Below are 21,371 nucleotides of genomic sequence, written 5' to 3' on the forward strand. Positions count from 1 at the left end.
CATATACATATATATATACATATACATGTATATATACATATATATATATATATACATATACATATATATATACATATATATGTATATGTATATATACATATACATATATATATACATATATATGTATATGTATATATACATATATATGTATATATACATATACATATATATATATATATATATATATATATATATATATATATATATAGATATGTAAATGTATACATATACATAAACATATCTATACATATATATATATATATATGCATATATATACATACATACATATATATATATATATATATATATATATATATATATATATACATATATATATATACATATACATATATATATATATGTGTATATACATATATATAGATCTATATATCTCTATATATATATATGTATATACATATACTTACAAACATGTGTGTGTGTGTGTGTGTGTATGTATGTATGTATGTATGTATATATATATATATATATGTATATGTGTATGTATGTGTATGTGTATGTGTATGTATATATATATATATATGTGTGTGTGTGTGTGTGTGTGTGTATAACCAATGCATTTCTTTTCTAACCATTTAATAAAAGGCTTTTTGTAGTTTTAATGAAATGACAGTGTGTAATGCATTTCAAAATTGGCCGCCCGCCATTTTGCCGCCATGTTTTGGACGGGCGTCCAAAAGGATATGGCGGTGTGTCCTCTCAAGCTTCAGAAAGGCAGTGCATCGTCTGCTACCAGACGCCTTGCTTTAGTGTTCGCGACCTCCGCTTCGAGACTGCACACGTTGACCTGCCAGGGCACTCGACCTGCTTAAGCTTTAAATTCCATCATGGATGACATGCACATGCTGATGCCACCTCTGGGGTCTCTCGATGGAGACGACGAGCCTTGGGTTAGCCGTGCAGAGACGGCATGGGCGTTTATCTCACAGATAAAGAAAGACCGGGTTGCTTATCTGTCCATGTGCCGAGACCCCTCGTGCGTCATGGCTATTCCTTACACTGGCATGGTTTCCCCGGGAAGCAGACCTGGTCTTGACATCAGATTTGTGGGAGTCCCAGACTTTGGTAAGGTACTTAAGGCGTGGAATTTCTGGTGTAAGTCTAAGGGCGGAAAGGCTTTCATGATCCTTGGACCGAAGGGCACTGGGAAGAGCTGCTTGGCAAGGGCCTTTGCTTGCGCATTATATGCTTCTTTACGTCCCAATGAGCGGTTGCTCTGTGTGTGGGACGTCCGGAATGCTTGCAATAACCTAGCCAAACATCTGAAGGCAGGACTGCATTTTGCTTACTTCCATGACCCAGGTGCTTGTGCTACGATTGATGGGATTCAATCTGTTGATGATGTTTGTAATTTTGTGAAGATGAGGGAGAAAGACCATAAGGAGATATTCTATGTCCTTCTTGATGGGGCACAAGCTTCAGATGCAGAACAGTGGAACAAGCGACAGCGATTGGATGCGGCTGGTAAATATCAGAGTGCCCGATCACATCTGACAGTTCTTGGAGAAGGCAGGCGGTCCATTTTGGTTTTGACCCCAACGGCTTCTGCTTACCCAGAGTTCCGAGCTGTGGATGGTTGTTCTGTGGTGCAAATTGGCAGAGGCTTCGATGGTGCATCATTCCAAACTTTTATGAGCGGCAGCATTTTAGGTCAACTTACGAACAGAAGCAGTGACATCACATTCTATTGCGGTAGACATCCGTGGTTTCTGGAACTTTTGGAAACATGTTGCTACTCAGTTATAGAAAGTAGAGAAGGTCAAGCAGCTTCAGATGACTCATTGAAGGGACTTGCAAGCTATCTTGAGGATGATGAGCAGTGGCATGAAGTCATCGATCAGTTTGCAAAACATGTGCTGTTTTGTAGCATCGAAGATGATGTAAATAAGTATTTACAAGAACACATGAAGGATAGGGCTTTTCCTACGATGAAGGATATGCTTTCCGCAGATCCAAGATTTGCACATGAAGGCAGGTACGTCTCTCCTTTCCTTGGTCGCCTCTACACTGAAATATTCAAGTGTCATGAAGGGGCGAGGCAGCAAAACTCCTGTGGTCCATGGGTGGAGTATTGTAAGATAGTACTCGCTACCAAGCCTAACTGGGCTGAAATTGGCTGGTTATGTGAAAGACTGTGTGCGGAAGTGATTTCTAATTTTGGGATTGATGTGACACCTCATCTCAAGATCCCAGCAACATTGGTGGTTGAGCCATTCTATTTGGTCTCGCCTGTGAAATCAGATATGCTTCCAGGGTATGGCTACTTGCTTCTCCCCTATATATACAATTTTGGCAATATTGATGGAGTCATTTTGTTCTGTGATGCTGCGGGAAAATTGCACTTCATTGCTTTACAATTCACTGTAAGCGTGGAAAAGCACATGGAGTCTGCGGAAAGGTTCATGTCTCTTGAATGTCTCAAAGAATGGATTCCGGATGTGCTGAGTAAAACTTGGCAGCTACATTTCATGTTTGTATGTGCTAACAGCAGTATGAAGCCAATGGAGAAAAAAGAAAACTTGAGTGTGTTGTGGAATACCTCGTATGGGACTGTAGCCCATACACTACATGTAGTTTCCTTCCAAGATTCATTGCAGGGAAGAATCAATGGCAATGTTATGAAGGTGTTGGATGAGATGGTAAGTCTACGAGAAAAAGCTTCATCAAAGAATACTAATGTACAGGTAAGTGGCACAGAAGCTACACAAGCAAGCGACACAAATAAAGAGAGAGAGAGATTAATGAGATTCAAAAGGCGTGATTTGGAGAGCATGGCTGAAGCAGCAGGGATAACAACACCTAAGCGTTATGCATGCAAGAGAGAGCTCATTGATGCAATGATTGCACAAGATCTTGCTTGACAACTGTTTGTATTGGGTCTTTTGGTACTTTTTCTGTTATTTGTTTCTGGTTAGCTTTGGTTATATATTTTGTTTTTCAAGATGGGTGTGATGTGGAACTTTGGAAGTCTTAAGTGGAACTGGTCTACTTTTTGAGTAGAGGAATTTACATGGGCACTTCATGTACCAAGATTAGCGTATGCTTCTTCTCACTGAGCAGGTTTCTATCGTCATACACCCTGTTTTTAGTTGATCTCTGTGCTTTGATCATGTATATGCTAAAGGAACAACAAATTCATGTTTCGGAAAAGCTTGATGAATGTGTTGTATAGTGCGGCAACACAAAGCGTATTGCTTGATTGGTGTGCTTTGTCTTCATTGTTTAGAGCAGTGGCTTTAAGCTAGCGCGGAAGTGATTTCTAATTTACATGGGCACTTCCTGTACCAAGATTAGCGTACGCTTCTTCTCACCGAGCAGGTTTCTATGGTCATACACCCTGCTTTTAGTTGATCTCTGTGCTTTGATCATGTATATGCTAAAGGAACAACAAATTCATGTTTCGGAAAGGCTTGATGAACGTGTTGTATAGTTTAGATGGTGCGGCAACACAAAGCGTATTGCTTGGTTGGTGTGCTTTGTCTTCATTGTTTATAGCAGTGGCTTTAAGCTTTTATGTGTTGCATGTGCGAGAAGTGATTTCTAATTGACATCCTCTTGTTTTGTGAAAGTCATCTATTCCCTGAAGTTTGAGGATTATTTCTCTATACTCTGCAATGTAGGTAAGCAAAAGCCTACCCCGTTGCATAGCCTTATCCCAATCCTCCCAATTTCTTTCTGATTCATTTTCAGGGAGAAATTCCTTCACAAAAATATTCTCAAATTGAGCCCAATCCCCTGGGATTTTTCCTGCTTCCTTGAGACTCATCCACCATTTATAGGCTTTTGGCCCTAATGACAGACTCGCCTCAAGTGGCTGATATTCAGGTGGGGTATTTTTTAACCTATGAAGGTCTTGCCATTTCTACAGGAAAGTATAGATAGTATCTTTATTTCTATCTTTTTCTTCACCATTAAATTGAGGAGGTTTCAAATCTTTGTAGACGTGGTTTTCTCTAGGTCTGGACTGAGTTCCAACGTCCCTAGACGTGGAAGGTACATTTGGATCAGGAGGCACAGAAGGCTGCGCCATGACCTGCTTTCCTTTTTCGACATACTCAGTCAATTTAGTAATTTGGTCCTTAATTGCATCAAGGGCATTAAAGAAACTTTGTAGTTGAATTTCCATGTGTTCTACTTTTTTCACTAACAGCTCATGCTGCTCACGTGAAGGTAAATCCCATTCACCCATGTCCTCAATCCCGTCCATATTTTCATCTTGGTTAGTGTCGGTCTCATTTTGTTTTCTATCTGGGTCTTTTTCCATTTTTTTTTTTTGAAAACAAGACTCACTTGAAGCTTTGAAAAAGACAGAAAAAAGTGTGCTAAGAAAGCTATGCACAAATATACATAACACTTCCTGAGTGTGCCAGAGATGGCTCTGATGAAGAGGGTCGCTGCGACCAGGATCTCCCGATGACTCGAATACCTTCCTGGACGAACAGAAGCTTTAAAATCGAAGCTCGTAGGGTCCGGATTTCGCTGCCTTTGTCTTTCACTTGTGTGTGCGGAGGAGATTTCACTTATTGAATCTGCAATCCAGCCCGGACTTTTGCTTCTCTCTTATCGTGGGAACCAGCTTTAATACTAAGCTTAATTTTAAGCCTATGATTCAAATTCAGCGCTCTGTGCATGCCGCCAAGTCCCGCTGCTCAAAAGAAGCAGTAGCGCAGGGGAGAGAGAGAGGGAATATGCTGCTGCAACACCTTGCGCCTCAGGGAAATGGGAGAGAAAACAATTTGCTGGCCGTGTCCATGCCACAAGCTTGAGCTTGCTATCGGCTATGGCAGCTGCCTCGTGTAGAGAGCTTATGAGCTTTAGCTATGTTCTTTGGGACACCGTGAGCTCATGAGAGCTTTAGCTATGGTACGTCTGTCTTGCGGACGTGTGTGCTGCTGGCTATAATTAAAGCTTGTAAGCTTTTGCTATGGCTAATTCTTAGCGCAAGAAGGCAAGAGAACCCTAAACCGCTCTGACACCAGTATTAGGTTATGGCTAACCTAATGCTAATTAAGCCGTGCTTAGCCTTTAACTAATCCAGCGCGCGCTGCAGAGAGCCGGAGATCATATCTGGAACCGCCCCCGCCCTCACTCAACTGCTCGACTGACCCTCAAACCGACGTGGGTTTACTTTATCAAGCTTGCCTTAATAGGCCTTTGTTCCCACGCGGGGTCAAGCCCCAGTTCCACTTATTCACTAATAACATGACAGTAATGTCTCAAAACAAGTCTAGTCTATGGGGTTCTTGTCACATTTGCGCGCACATTATTTTTGCCTTCTAAGTGATTGGTTCACTTGGATGCTTGTTTTGAGACATTACTGTCATGTTATTCACTAATAACATGACAGTAATGTCTCAAAACAAGTCTAGTCTATGGGGTTCTTGTCACATTTGCACACACATTATTTTTGCCTTCTAAGTGATTGGTTCACTTGGATGCCTGTTTTGACCTATTACACAAATTGTAAATGAGAAGAGTCTTATTATCCAACAGATGACAACTTGGTATAGTGATCTATGGGCTAAAGTTTATGGTGATATTTTTCTAGCTACTTCATTGGCCACACCGTTGAAACACCAAGAAAGGTCCATTCGGCTCTATAAATCTACAAGAAGAGTTTGATAGGAAATCAATGATCAAAAGATAGTAAATAATATTTTTTGACTATTGGCTAGACTTTCTAGAGTAAACAATGATATTGCATGGATTCAATCTAATCCCTTGGACTCGAGATAAGATAAACGAGTCATCTCTCTAGTTTTTGACGGTCTAAAATGGGTTATATTAAAAGCGAGAAAAGAGAGAAACTTGATTAATGGTCAAAAACAAATCGTTGCCATTAATTTTCTCAATTTATTAATAGAACCAAGGGATAATGTGTCTCTTTTAGTCTATGATAAAACTCAAGAGCCACTCTTTAAGATTTTAAGGTTTCTCTCCCTCCATGCTAGTAAACCTATTGTACAGTCTTATAAAATGATTGTGTCACAAGTCTTCCCTAGTCCATTTCCTTACAAAGAATTAGACTGTACAAAAGAGAGGATTGACTTTCTCGTGGACCAAGTAGTGGCTAACGGATTCTGTAAGTCAAGATCGATTGGCTTCATAAGGAAATACCTTCAAAACAACTCATTTCGAGGAGCCTTGGTAGATTATTCAGAGCTATGTAAACTTTTCAGGTAAAATCTCTTAGTCAAGATAAATCATGGAGCATGGTTGACACTCCCCCATAAAATGGGGGATGATCAATTATCTCCCCCAGTAAATATGGCTTGGATGTGCCACCAAGGGTAAGGGTGGGTCACACACACACACACACACACACACACATGCATCATGGAAAGATTCGAACCTTTGAGAAAAAAGGACAATTTTTTCCTAGTGCGGTCACTTTTTGGAGATGCCTTCGGAGAAGTGGGGTCGAAAATAACCTTTGCTTCTCCAAAAGATTTTTTGTTTTTTTTGTTTTTTTTGTTTTTTTAATGATATCGTGAGGAGGAGAGCCAACCGACTTGGTGGTGGGCCTCTCCTCCTGTATATAAAGCAAGTGGGAGAGGGGGTGAACATAATCACCCACCCACCTCCTCCACTCGAGCTCGCCAGACATGATTAATGGCTTCAATATAAGGTGGGAACTCATCCTTGGTGTTTTCCCTTTTCTCTATAAAATTTTATCCTTTTTGAGAAGGCTGAGGCTTGCCGACGGGAGGTCGGTGGGCCCCCCTCTAGTAAAAAAAAGAAAAAGGGGGGTGAGTATTCTTTATCCATCCACCACCCTCACAATGACACATGCTACTATAAGGTTCCCACCCTCTCTCTCTCTCTCTCTCTCTCTCTCTCTCTCTCTCTCTCTCTCTCTGCGTTTCTCTCTCTCTCTCTCTCTCTCTCTCTCTCTCTCTCTCTCTGGCTTGCTTTTCGGGTGTGCGGGGCTAGTCCTGCTTGGCTGGCCTCCAGCTTCTCTCTCTCTCTCTCTCTCTCTCTCTCTCTCGCTCGCTTTCGGCTGCCGCTTTCCTTCTGCGCCAATTTCTTTGCCATGTTTTTTTTTGCTTCTTTTTTCTTTGCATTGTTTTCAAAGGGTTTTCTTTTGCTTTGGTTTCTTTTGGTTTAGTTCGTTTCTTTGCCTTTGTTTTCTATTTTTTTTTCTAGTTTTTTTTCCTATTATGTTTGGATTTTGTTTTTTTCTTTTTTTGATTTTTGTTTTGGATTTGAATTTTGGGTATGTGGTTTTTTTTCCTTTTTCTTTTTTTGTTTGTGTGGTTTTTTTTTTGGGTTTTGTTGTTTTTGTTTTTTTGTTCTCTCTCCCTCCCTCTCTCTCTCTCTCTCTCTCTCTCTCTCTCTCTCTCTCTCTCTCTCTAGTTTGATTTTCCTTTTTACATTTTCGTGTTCGTTATCATTTTTTATTTTTTCCTTCTTTTTTTGAGGATTAATTTTCTCTCTCTCTCTCTCTCTCTCTCTCTCTCTCTCTCTCTCTCTCTCTCTCTCGGTTTCTTTTGCTTTGGTTTTTTTGGTTTTCATTTTTTCTTCTCGGTTTCTATTCTCTCTCTCTCTCTCTCTCTCTCTCTCTCTCTCTCTCTCTCTCTCTCTCTCTCTCTCTCTCTCTCTCGGTCGAGGTATCCTAAGTGTGAACAAAGGTGTCTTGGAACAGTGGTCTCTTGGGATAACCCTTTGAAATAAGAAAGGTGCCTGTATACTTTGTCCAAAGTTTATAAAGGGTGATTCTCAGCCCAAGTGTCCGAATCATCCCTGTGCTTAATTTGTAAGCTGCTACTACCTAAAAGGTAGGAAGGCCATGCTATTATAAAGGTTGATAATGAAAGGTAGCCACCGTCTCCTAAGCTAGAAGAGTCGTTTGGACATAGAACAAGGTGCCCAAAAGATCTACATCATAAAATACATGTTGATCCTCATGCTTATGCTTGTCTCCTAAAAGGATGGGAAGCCAATGTGTGATTCGAAAGTGTGTTTATAAGTTTGGAATGGAAATTGAGAATTCAACATGTGGCATACTGCTCCAAAAAGGACAGGAATGCCATGAGTTTTCTTGCGTTTGTTGAAAGCATGATTAAAATGTGAAGCATTTAATAAAAAGGCTTTGCACAGACTAAGAGTAGTGTCATGTAACAGTATGTGAGTCCACACATAGCTCCAAAAAGTTCTTATGAGTAGCTCTCACTTAGAGGACATGGAGCCTATACCACTGCTGTGTGTGGAGCCTATACTCTGCTCCAAAAAGGAAGAGGAAGGCTGTGTGTGTTTTTGGTGTGGGTACTTAGAGACTTTCTAGTATGTCAATAATGTGGATAAGTTATTCTATTATTTGTGACATTGATAACAAATCTGCTATCGCATTGATGCCTATCTTCCCACTGTGTCTTGCTAGTTTTCACTAACATGCTCCTCTTTTTATTTATGGCATAGCCTACCACTTTTTCTTGAGCTAGCTTGCACAAAGCTTGTTCACCTTGTTCCTACAACATAGCTACTGAGGAAATCTGGACCACAGACTTCATTACCTTGTGCAAAGAATGTTGTAATGCAAATTTGTCAATATTCTTCTCCATCTTAGCTTTCATATGTCTACTTTATTGGCTCCCAATGCACTTTATGTGGTCATGCCTACTAGCTTCACCCACAAGCCGCCATACATAGTTTTGAACATGTTGCTTCTTCTCAAGGTAGACTACCTTTTCCCAAGTCTGTTGCACATGGTTGGGCGAGTAGAAGACTCTAGTTGGGGTTCAAAAATTGACCAATGACCATGCATGCATATCTCTCTTATCATTCTCGTCCTTCTCAATGTACTCCCTATGAATATTGTTCTTGAGACTCTTGTGTAGGAGTTCCCTTTCCCATTTCATGTGGTCCTTCGTGTGTGTGTTTGGTTCTCTTCTCCCGCCTTACCAGACTATCATCTTCCTCTTATTCATGTTCTTCTTCTTGGTAGGTATGTTCATCCACTTCTTCGCTATCTTTGCCATAATCCTCCTCATCTTCATTTGTTGATTGATCTTGCTGCTCATCATCACTTCCATCCTCCCGAGGCTCAAAAAGTTTCTTCATGTTGTGATTCTCCTTATTGTTGCCCTTCCTCATGGGATGCGAATGTATCTGAGTGGCTAGCCCATTCTTCATCCGTATCCTCTAATTTGAACTTTGAGGGAGTAGGAGATCTATCTTTGGCCTTTTTCCTTGACTTCCTTTTTGTGCCACCCTTGTTGCATTTTCTTGTGGCTTGTCTCATTTGACTTCTCTCCTTCGGATATCACCTCTTCACTCTATTGATTTCTCTCTTTCAAGATATCTTATTTGAATGGCCTTCCCCTCTTTAGAACTGGAATATCCAGGTCTTGTAACAATGGAGGAGGTAGCTTATCCATATCCTTCAAGGCATAGTAAGAGATGTAATTAAGAACCAAGGGTGCTCCCACATGTAGCTCTTTAACAGTCCTTGCTTTTGAAGTCTTACGGGTTTCTATACTCGTTGCATTCCTGTGAAGGGACTCTATGAATATTTTTGCTACGTCGGGTATAATCACCCTTTCTCTCATATTGCAGTATGCATACTCCAGGCTACCTTGATATCTGGCTATGTAAATCGATTAGGGAAAGGGCAAACTAAAGTTTTGAGAATAGATATCCAGTGGCCATTCAAATTTGACAAAAGCAAGGACTTTTGCAAAAGGAAGAAGAAGCAAGGCTGCAGGTAGAAGGGGAAGGAGTAGCATGCACAAAGCTCACCATCAAGAAGCGGGCAGCAGTAAACACAATGAAGGAGGTGAAGAAAGGCGCACAGCAAGAAGCTCACACACAGGTCATTGGTAGGAGCCGGACATTATAAGCAAGAGACAAGAGGAGGGCTATGGCAAAAGGCAACTAAACAAAGCTCGCCATGGAAGGTGAAGCTACAACAAAACAGTGAGTGAGAAGGAGAAGACCCAGGTAGGGTCCGCGTCTGCAAAAGTCAAGGATTCCTCGTCACGCTGCCAGCTAGCAATTTGTTTTTTTTAAAAGCCTTTTTTCTTCTTTACCTTATTAGTAGTTGCATTAGGTCTTGTTCCCACATGAACACATTACATGACTATATATATATATATATATATATATATATATATAATAAAAATAAAAATAAAAGCAAAGCAACCAAAAGCTCTCGAGTCAGAGTTTGAGAGATCAAGGTCGAAGATTATCAATGAGGCAATTCGGTAGATTTTAGCACCAAAGACGTTTACATCTAACAATGTCAGCTTGACGTTAAATGCAATGCCTGATGCATGCGCATGTGATCTAGAGTTGTCATGCATATCTTGGAATGGATTATATCTCAAGCTTGATGGTTTAGCAAAGTCCTTTGTAGACATGTTGCTTCCGGTCCATGATATGTCCTTAAGTGCAGTGTTTGGTGGTTACTATTTTTGAAACATTTTTTGATGCATATGCAATGCAATGCTAAGGTGGTCCTACTTTTGCACTTTTTCCGCACCAAAAATGTATTTTAGATGCTCTAAAGATGTCCTTTGAGTCCTATGTGCAAATTACATAAGGGTAAAAAGTTGGAACTTTTTTGGTTTTTGGACCACTCTAACTTCAGAGTGAAAAACGACGGAGGTCTTCTGGTCACTTCTGGAAAACCCCGACCACATGGCGATTGGTGCCAAGGCACCTATCGTCTTGTGTTTGGATATGTGAATGACTTACTAGAGTGACTTGTACCCTTCGGACTTATAAAAAAACTTTTGGAATCAGAGTTCCGGAGCAAAAGTTATGGCAGTTTCAGTGAAATTGAAGTTTTGTGGAATATTTTCTACAAAATACATCGGCGTGTAAATTAGTGTACGCAGCGTTTTCCACTGTCAAATCAAGACTTTGGTCCATGTTTTCATGTTAGGTATCATTTTGAAGCCATGGGACATCATGCTTTGGTCAAAATTCAGCAGCAACTCAAAAACAGTTCCCTGGTCACCAAATCGACACTACCAAATCGACACCTCCAAAGTGGCCAAGTTTGGTATCAGAGTTAGGCCTTGGTAAGGTGAACACAACCCTCAGGTTAGAATTTCAAAAATGTTTAAGAGCAGTTTTACCAAATCGACAACATGCTGTCGATTTGGTAAACAGAGAACAGTCAGATGGCTAGCTGGGAGCTTTGAGATGCCTAGATCACTCCAGTCTTGTTAGATTTGCAGTTGTTAATTTAGTTTTCTCATAAAGTGAGGTTTTGCCTTGGTTTTTATTGAAAATAGTGTTGCATTTGCTGTTTTATTTTTGCTGCTTGGATATGTAAGTTTTTGGCCTATTTTTGTAAGTTTTTACAATTTGGCTTGATTTAGGCCCTATTTAGGTCCATTTGTCAGTCTGCAATGCTCGGAATTCTTTGTACATCAATTTCAACACTCTGGTTACCAAATTGACATCACCAAATTGATATCTACAAAATGGCTGAAATTGATATCAAGCTTGGCCTTGCTATACTGATCACAGCTGTGAAGTTAGATCTGAAAAACGATTTTTCCTCTTCCTACTATTGCACCAAATTGGCAGACAGCTGTAGATTTGGTAAATAGAGAATTGAAAACTTCATGGAGCAGATTGTCCACAGTGTCAGTAAGCTACTGCACAGCCTGAATTTTAGTTTGCATTGGCTATAGCTCTCTTTACTTCTAGTTTTCCCGAGCGGACACTAAATGACTAACAACTTCCAACGGTGATCATCTCGCAGAGGCTAGGCTTGTGCCTTGGCATTCCTTTGAGAATACTTCACCGTAGCAATCATCTCGCGGAGGCTAGGCTTTCACCTTGGCTGTCCTTTGAGAATACTTTGCCTAATATTTGTTCAACACTTAGCATAAGCCAACTTGACTATTCGCATTAGGTGCTATGCACTTGTCAAACTCTTTTTACCATACACGGCTTAGAGCTATCCGTAAGCCTAGGCAAAGCCCGATATGTACTTTTAGCAATATTGAAGTGTTGCCCATTTTAGGCACTTACCCCTCTTGTTTGTTACACCTATCCTTGCAAACACACAACAAAAAGCATTAAGTACACTTATTCAACAACTAACTTATGTAAATAAAGAAAAGCAAATGAAAATAGCAAAGTAGGTGTGGGATCTAAGCTCAACCAAACATGATATGTGAAATGGATTCTTCACTCATACACCTTCAAACCTAATCTAATCTATGCGGTCCTACTCAATCCTACTCCTACTATCCATCGGTTTTGCAACTGATTGGAGCTAATGACAATGGCAAGTAAATCTGCTTGGCACTTAACTAGCTTAGGTTATCGGTCCCTGCTGGTAGCGGCGCCAATGGAGAACCGAGATTCCCTATCTTATAGTGAATGGGTAGCAAGAACTACACCTCGATCATGCACATAGTGATATTGCTATCACAGTCATGCCAAAAGGATTGCTAACCCAGCTAGTGTATGGAAGCTTATCCAAAAGAGGAGAATGCACAAGCTAATCTACTTACCAATCCCTTCCTATCACTTCTCAACCAATATTCTCTACCCAACCAAGCAAACACTAAGAACTTGATAAGCAAGAAGGCAATGCAACATATGCGCACACACACACTCAATCAATGCTCAATCACCATCGACCTAATCTATCAAGCAAGGGAAGCAGCCAATGAACTCAACCTATATAAAGACTTCAAATCTAAGCATGCAAGCATAATAGAAGCTATGGGCAAGCACATTCAACTAATCCTAATGCTAATCAAACCCACAAATGTTAAGAAAGAGAGCTCTAAGCATTCATAAGCAACAAACAAAGAGATTAAACTAAACTAATTAAGCCCACAAGCAACCATTAAACTCAAACACACGTAGATAAGAGTAGAGAGTAGAGGGAATTCAACATTGGCATTAACATGAATACTTAAGCTTCAACCATTAACTTAATTGAAAGAGATTTGAGAGAGAATGTACATCTTCATTACATTAACAAGCTCATGGCATGGAAGCCATAGCTCAAATGTGTACAATGGTAGAGGAGGGAGTGGGAGATATGGGAGTGCTAGAGTGCTCTTTGCCAAGATCCTCAATAGATCACTCAACCAAATGATAAGTGGAAATTCTTCACTAAAGTGGCTTATGTAGGGTTTTTTACAAAGTTGTTCATACTTGGCCAGCCGGCCACTTGAGGCTAAAACCCTACAAGGTCTTGCATTTTACCTTGGAACTCAATTGAGCCTGTTAATATAAATATATGGCTACAACTTGGAACTCTCATGATCCCACTTCAAAAGCCCATTATCATTTATGGCTTTTTACGGGACCCGCTGCATATACAATTAATTATCCATCTTTTAGCTCGGGTATCCAATGGATGATGTTAGGTGCTCGAATCGAAGAGTTTTACATAAGCTTTGCAATGACCAAACCCACATGTCCATCTGACTCTGTTTATGTCCAAAAATGGTAGCTTTCTTGTTTTGGCATACTCACCATTTCTGTTTTGACAGTTTAGCTGGCACTATTCCGGCACTATTCTGGCCTTCCCGGAACAGAAGTCCCTTCAATTTAATCCATCAATGTTAGGGTACCAAGGGTACCTCTCCCTCAAATTCATCTCCTTAATCAATCCTTACAAAAATAAATGAGGGGACATGTACTAGTATCCCTTCCCTTTTCCTCCCAATTGAGCTCAACCAGATAAAAGATTTCTACCTTCTCCCTCCTCCCCAGTTATTCGAGTCCCTGTCTCCCATTCCCACTTGCAGACACCACGGACGAGCACTTTTACAAGTAATGACGAAATTTCTAAGTTGATCAACAGGCAGTGAACGGAAATCAAATCATTAGGAAAACTTTGGACTCAAGTTTGGGCCTTTTAAGTTCTTTGGGATTCTAGGGAATATTCTATATCAACCAATGAGGGTGAGACTTCCGTTACGGAACTTTTGAGGTTAATTTTTAGTGGGGAGGCCATAACTTGAGCATACAAAATCCAAATTTGTCGAATGATGGTGCGTTAGAATCCCCTCACCAAGATCTTTCCAATGATATGTTATATGATATAGTTTTGAGGTATGATGGATAGAGTTATCCATGAGTCCCCTTTTTTAATACATTGATGACTTGGCACTTCTTAGAGGGCCCAAAAATGAGTCCAAATTTTCCCTAATGATTGCCATTATGAGAAGATTGCTTCAAAAGCTAGTCCCAACCTTCCTAGAATGCGTCTTTTGACGGATAACCTTTCCATTAGACAAGGACTTTGCGGATCATCTTATTCCTCAGTTGTTTCTCCTTTCACTACAAAATTACCTTTGGTTCCGTAAGAACTTTCTCTTGGGGCACAAAATTGATGTTGTCATCTTCAAGTACATGCTGAGGGTCACATACATACTTCTTCAATAATTTGACATGAAAAACAATATGAATCTTAAGCTGGGATGGGAGCAATAGCTCATATGCTTGAGCCCCTATCCTCTTGGTGATCTGATGTGGCCCACAGTATCTGAAAGCTAACTTCTTGAATTTGCCCAACCTTAGGGAGATTTTCTTGGGTCTAAACCTTTAAAAGACCATTTCTCCTACTGTAAATTCCCTCACTAATCTCTTCAAATATGCATAACTCTTTTGTCGGTCATTGGCTACCTTGAGATTGGTTCGGATGATCTTAAGCTGACAATCCATATCTTCCAACATCTCTTTTGAAGCTGATACTGAGTTCAAAGGGTCTGCTAACTTCAAGGAAGTCAAACACTCTTGTCCGTATAAGGCCTTAAAAGGAGACATCTCTAAGCTGCGATGAGAGGAATTATAAGCAAACTCATCTAAGGGTAGATACTTGACCCACAAGCTTGGTCGTTGATTATAGTAGGTCTGAAGCATGTGTTCTGTGACTTGTTTTACTCTCTGAGTTTGTCCCTCTAATTCGGGGTGGAATGCTGTACTCATATTCAACTCTATTCCAATTGACTCAAAATGGGCTGCTGTCCAAAACTTAGAAGTGAACTTGGTATCTCTATCACTTATATTTTTCTATGGAACCCATGTAACCAGTCAATTTCCTTAACAAATACCTTGGCAATATCTGAGGGAGAGGAGGTCTTCTTGACTGGTAGTAGGTGGGCCATTTTGGTTAGCTTGTCTACTACTATAAAAATTGAATCGTACCCTCCCGCTACTACAGCTCGCGAACCTGTCACAAAATCCATGCTGATGCATTCTCGCTTCATTTTTGGGATATCTAGAGGCTATAGCAATCCTGGTAACTTGACTCTCTTTCCCTTGACTTTCTCGCAGACGAGGCACTGTTTAGTGAACTCTAAAGCATCCTCCTTTATTCTTGGCTAGGCTAGTAGAAGCTTTTTTTAAAGCTTTTGTACGTCTTATGGTACCCTAAATGGCTTGCCAACGGTCCTTCGTGTGCTTCTTTGAGAATCTTGGCTCTTAACTTGAGGGGTACGCACTGTCTCTTGAGTTAGAATAGATGACCATTCTTCACTGAATAATCTTTAAGTTGCTTTTGAACCTTTCCTTCCTTTAAGTCTTTTAGGAAGGGTCCAAAGAACTCATCTTGCTCTATTTCAACTTGGATCTCTTCTAGTAGAGTGGATTGCAAGATGGAGATGTGCATCAGCTGCTGTGTTCTCTTTTCCTTGATCTTGAACTCAAATTCTTGCAAGAGTTTGACCCCTCTTCTTTGCCGCATGTTGAGGCTAGGCTGGGTAAATATCCACTTTAAACTCTTGTGGTCGGTAAATAACTCAAACACTCTTCCTAGCAGGTAGTGCCTCCATCTCTTTAAGGCATAGATTACTGTCAGTAACTCAAAGTCATGAGTAGAGTAGTTCTTTTCATGAAGCCTGAGTTGACGAGACCCATAAGCCAAATTTGGTTGTCTTTTTTTTTTTTTTGAATTCCGCCTACACCCTAACCACAAGCATCTACTACTTTGTATTCTAACAGTGTAGGTGAAGGATTCGTCTTTTTCTTGTGTTTCTTATGTTCAATCCATGAGCTTCTCCCTCATTGGCTTTGCTAAGGTCAGGGTAGCAATCCTCGAGAATATTCCAAATAATTTAAACCCAACTCATCGTTCTTGAACTTTTATTGGTTTGACTTATTCTTGTCTCTCTTACCGACTTCCTTTATGGAAGATCTTGTAATTTCAGTCAATTGAGGGAACAAGTTTGCTTCCACTTTGGCTCTTGCTTCCATTTTCGTTGCCTCACTTGATTGAAAAGCTTCACTTCTTTTAATATACGACTAAATTTAACCAAAAAACTATTTCTTTTTTCTTATCTTTGCCTTATTTATCTCCCAACCTCCCCCTGCAATCTACAACCTCACTTATTCTTAAACTAAGTCTTAATCTTGACGGGGTCTCGCAGTTGTTCTTTGTCTCTTGACACCTTTGTTGTTTCATGATCTCTTCACTCTTCAATTCTCATCAAGCCCGTTTGCTTTCTTAACTTTTCCTGAATGTTGCAACTACTAATCTCCTCTGGCTTCTCCACTCGGTGCACTCTTGATTCCCCCTTTAAACTCGTAAGTTTCTTGATCATCTTGCAAAACTTTGTATTGGGGATTTGGACAACGAGAGGAAACATCTATCTTCTTAGTTCACTCTTCCCTTAAGTCTTTAACTTGTACTTACTTCTCTTAATCTGGCTTAATTTAAATGGTCCCAGTCATTTAGCACATCAGGCAGTCTTCCTCTCTTAATCCTTAGCTTTCTTTTAGTCTCAACCTTAGTTGTCCAGTCCATTCTTTTTCTTTTTATGACCTTTATCCCCGATCTAGGTGGACTTGAACAGTTTTTTATGTAAATAATCATGCCTTGGTCCTTAACTTCTTGACGTCGTCTGCATGGGACCACAAAGATGACTGTGTATAAGCTGCAACTTTGCAGTTGCTCGTAGAGCCTGATCATGTGGGAAGGAAAACCTATGCATTTTTCCCAAAATACATCCTTCACAAATGTGATCTAGAGGCTTCTCCATGAGAGGTAGATCTGTAAACATGTTATGTCGCTGCATAAGCATAAGACTACCAAAATTTACATGCCCCATGCGAGCATGCCATAACTCCGCATCTACCATAGCTGGAGTAAGAGTGAATGCATTATAAGTAGACTAATCCACTGGCTGAAATGCATCCAACTGATAAAGTCCATGACATAATGTACCAGTAAGCATCAAGGTCAAAGCATTAGCTTTGTCTCTGACCATGCATTTATCTGAGAAATACTTGATTGGATTCCTCACTTGATTTCTTGACTTGTTCCCAACTTCCTCTTATACTAAAGTTGGTCCTCGTTACCTTGATATACTTGTTTGTAGAAGATCCTAGTTCTTTGTCTTTTCGATCCACTTGAAATCTTTACCCTTGCTCTCATTAGTGACTTGTGGCCTTCCAGTTAGCTTTATCCTCTTTTTTAAGTCTGACTCCCACTTGTTGATAAGGTCTTAACATGGTAATCTTCAGTTCCCTTTCTTTCTCAAGTTTTGGGGTCACTGTACTATGGCTACCAATGCCTAGTACACTCACATGCATTTTTAAACACAAAGAAGATTCAAAATTCACATTCTACCATCACTAAGGCAATCAAAATTCAGATTGACAGTCATGCCTAAATTTAGATAACACAAAATTGATTAAGCAAACATTGACATAACTTAGACATAGCATGATTAGGGCAAGATCATAATGTATTCCATTCAAAAAAAGAGCGTGTTTAACTTCCTTGATCAGGGCCATGCATAACAACAACCCAATTTCCCATGTAAAGTCATAGGATAACGGTTCCTTATGATCTCATCTAAACTTAGGCTTTCACTATCCTCAAAATATCCTTACAAAAGTATCCCTTCAACACCTGGCACATCTCGGTGAAGAGGATTTCCCAAATCCTGACCTGAACTTCACAATCCGTGATCAAGAGTCAAGTGCCTTATCCAAAATTCAGGGTACTAAGTCCTCTAACTAGCTGCAAACTACAGTGCCTGCTGCAACCTAATCCAAGATGTAGAACATACAACTAGCCAAATACTAAGCCCCTTCTTCAAAAAGCTTGCCCTACCCAAAAGTTGAAATGTTAAAACAAAAAGACTGAAGCTCCTTTTAACACTGTGAGCTTCCTACAAAAGCTAGAAATGCTTAAAGATCAAAATGATTGGAGTCAGGCAGCACTGAAATGCTCAACCCCTCTATAGTGATAGTCTTCTCCTATTCTGCATTCAGATTCAAAAGGTCTGATTCCTGACTCTGATACGAAATTGACACTTCTCCATCTGCTTCCCCATTCTTCATACCTTCAGTCTGCATAGTCTGATATTTTCCTTTACCCTTCTGCACTTTGATTAACTCATAGTATCCATTTCTGTATCCCCATCTATAGCATTATCCAAATCACACTTCCAAAAATCAAGAATATCTTTGAATGTCTCAGAAGATGTATGAAACACTTTCCCTATATCCTTGAAAAGTGAATCATCTTTCTTGCCTGCCTGACTTCTAAACAAATCATTTTCCAACTTCAAAATCTCTAGCTCCTTTTCTACTAAAGCTTCCACCTTCTGCATCAGGGTTGCTTTATGTTCTACCACAAAACCTAACTTTAGGGAGCTAAAAGGCTTTTGAATACAACCCTCAATCCTAGTTCTAATCTCCTTCCAAAGATTATTTCCCACTAGGGTCATAACCTACCTCATCTTACCCAAATCTAACAGACACCAGCATTCCCTGTACTGCAACATCCTCTTGTGCTAGTACGTGTTTCTCAATAGAGATTGAAGTTTCAAACCTTTGCAATAGAATCTTATTGTCTACCTGTAATTTCACATTAGTTTCACACAAAACCTACAATTCATTATGCATCCTTGCCTGCAAATCATCAGACCATTCCCTAAATAATCCCAATTGCATTTTATTCTTCAACATCTGCTTGGATTTTTCTGCAAAAGAATCCTTCAGGTCCTGCTGGACTTTCTCCATGAGCTGTATCCATTAGGGGAAGGATGGGATCTATAGGGGCCCTTTTATTTGGCAGTTTAAGGAATTGACCGTTTTAGATTTAGAAACTAATCCAAGATTCTTTTCTAAACTAGAAAAGGCAAAAACGGCTACATTCCTTGAATTCAAATTTTTCTGCCAAAAATGAATTTAAAATCTAGCAAGAAAAACCATATAATGTAACCTATCTTTGGAAAGCTCTCGACGAGTAGAATCCAAATCTATGATCTCCGATAAATTTTGAGCTAGTACGTAGAAGTTATGGAAGTCCAAAAAATTAAAAACTCCCCCCCCTCCTTTTGAGGGAGAAAAAGTGCACAAAGCATCTTTTAAAGAATTTTTTGACCTCTCTTACAAACACAACATTCTTGTACACATGGCACCCACCTATTAGCCCTTTTCTTAAACACCTTACATTAGCCCATGGCAATTTAAAGGGCCCCTATAGACTCCATCCTTCCCCTAATGTCTTTCAAATGATCTACACCCATTCAAACAAACTCTTGCTGCTTCTGATGTACAATTCCCTGATATTGCTTGTGCAACTCCTCCTGTTTCCTGATTTTTTCATTTTCCACTTGCAAGTCTAACAAAGCTCTATCCTGATTCAGAACATAAATTTGAAGCTTGCTAAACATATCTGTCACATGTTGAATATTCGTCAAAGAACCTCGGTTACCTGTATCCATGTGGAGACCCTTTGACTTCAAAACTTTTGATGTAACCTTCCGAGCCACCTTAATTACAAGCTTCCAGTTGTCCTGACCAAGAAAGCTACTAGGACCAGCCTTCCCAAACAAACTTTTCTTTCTAGAGATAGTCAAGGATTTCCCCAACTGAGGTGACACATCAGAATCAACTAGGGAAGAACCTGCAAGTAAAGATTCTTTCTTATTGCCCTCTGCAACTTTAAGAACTGCCTCTCTTGCTTCAAATGCTGCATATCCTGCTTCCACTAGACTTCTACAAGTCTCAACCTGCTCATTAGTCAAATATTTAAAAACAAAGTCTTGATCTACTCTCCTCTTCTTACTCTTACCTCCCAACAAGGTCTCAATCTTTGGCCGCTCAGTCTTTAAAGTACAACATTCAGAATATTTACTGCATCAAACAAAGCCTTCAAATATGGGATAACTCTCTTTGGACATATAATCAAACTTCATCAAAACGAATACCTCTTCCAGATACCATTTGAGTTGACGTTTCCTTGCACCATCCACATCCTTCAATTGGTAATAACTGTGTGTTATTGCAGGTGGCCTAAACTCCTTCTTCATCGTTGCATCAGTCACCTTTGGAAGTTGCCATTACTCATCATAATGCAGCTTAAATACATTAGAGACAACTTCATTCTAACATTGCTGAAAAGATACCCCTCAGTTTTCATCAGCAGTTCCATCTGCGTTTTTGCATAGATATTCTCATGCCATAAATCCCAGGGCAAATTTGCAAACTCCCACAATCCTATACCTTGCAACCATGTCTAAATATCCTTGTCGTGCAATCCAACTCCTGCTTGAAAGTAATGAAATTGTCCATCATAGTGCCAACTACCTGTGCAACATCCTGCTCTTCTTCTTCCTCATGCTCAATCTCATGCTCAAGTTGTGAATAAAAGCCATTATCTGCCCTGACAGTGCAACAGAGATCTCCTTTAATGATCTTATGGCCGCTTGCTCCACCCTACCTTCTTCATTTGCAGGCACAATTTGGCACAGCCTCACCATTTCTGCTAAGGTTGCACGAAGCTTGTTCAAACACTGTAGCTGCTCACTTTACATGCAAAATGAAGACACACTATTGCTAGGAGATTGCCTAGAAGAGAAATGACGCGAGAAGTGGCGATGATTGTGACAATTGGAGCATGCAGGATATGCTTTGTATCTACCCGTACCTCGAGTCGGACAAACACCATTAGTCCGACAACTGGAGTTACAAGTGAATTTACCATAATTGAATATTCCCCTAAGTTATTTCCCTTATCTGATATCTAGCTTAAATATGCACCTTGACCCGATTCTTCTATTATTTCCTAATCTGAATCAAAGGGCATACCCTCTGGAGTGAGAATCACGTCCTGCTCTGAAATGGGTACCCCATCTATCTCTGAATAATCCACCTGCCCTGCTGTTGCCACCATGTTGGAGCTTCTAGCCTGATGATCTTCAATACCCCTGGGTGGAGTATCTACAAATTGCTTCAACTTAAAGCCATTGACTGGCTTCTGAACCGGTGTGCCAAACATATCCTGTAATCTGAATGTACCCTGGCCCAAATCTGTAATGATTTTGTATGGACCTATGTACCTGAGCTTCAATTTCCCTGGATGTGGACCCAGCTTAGAGTTATAAAGCATAACCCAATCACCCATCTTAAAA

General features: G+C 40.1%; 1 protein-coding gene across 1 annotated transcript in view; it reads left to right on the forward strand.

Annotated features, from left to right (window-relative positions):
• LOC147640529 (uncharacterized) overlaps positions 1–3,115 on the forward strand; it is a 7,030-nt gene extending 3,915 nt beyond the window's left edge. Inside the window, exon 2 of the mRNA XM_086781640.1 lies at positions 615–3,115. Within this exon, the coding sequence (XP_086637766.1) occupies positions 846–2,879 (2,034 nt within the window). The 5' untranslated portion in view covers positions 615–845 and the 3' untranslated portion in view covers positions 2,880–3,115. The remainder of the gene's footprint in view (positions 1–614) is intronic.
• The last annotated feature ends 18,256 nt before the right edge of the window (positions 3,116–21,371 follow it).

This window comes from Cibotium barometz, chromosome 3 (genome assembly GCF_041138505.1).
Source record: "Cibotium barometz isolate CiBa-2024 chromosome 3, ASM4113850v1, whole genome shotgun sequence".
Classification (NCBI taxonomy): Eukaryota; Viridiplantae; Streptophyta; class Polypodiopsida; order Cyatheales; family Cibotiaceae; genus Cibotium; species Cibotium barometz.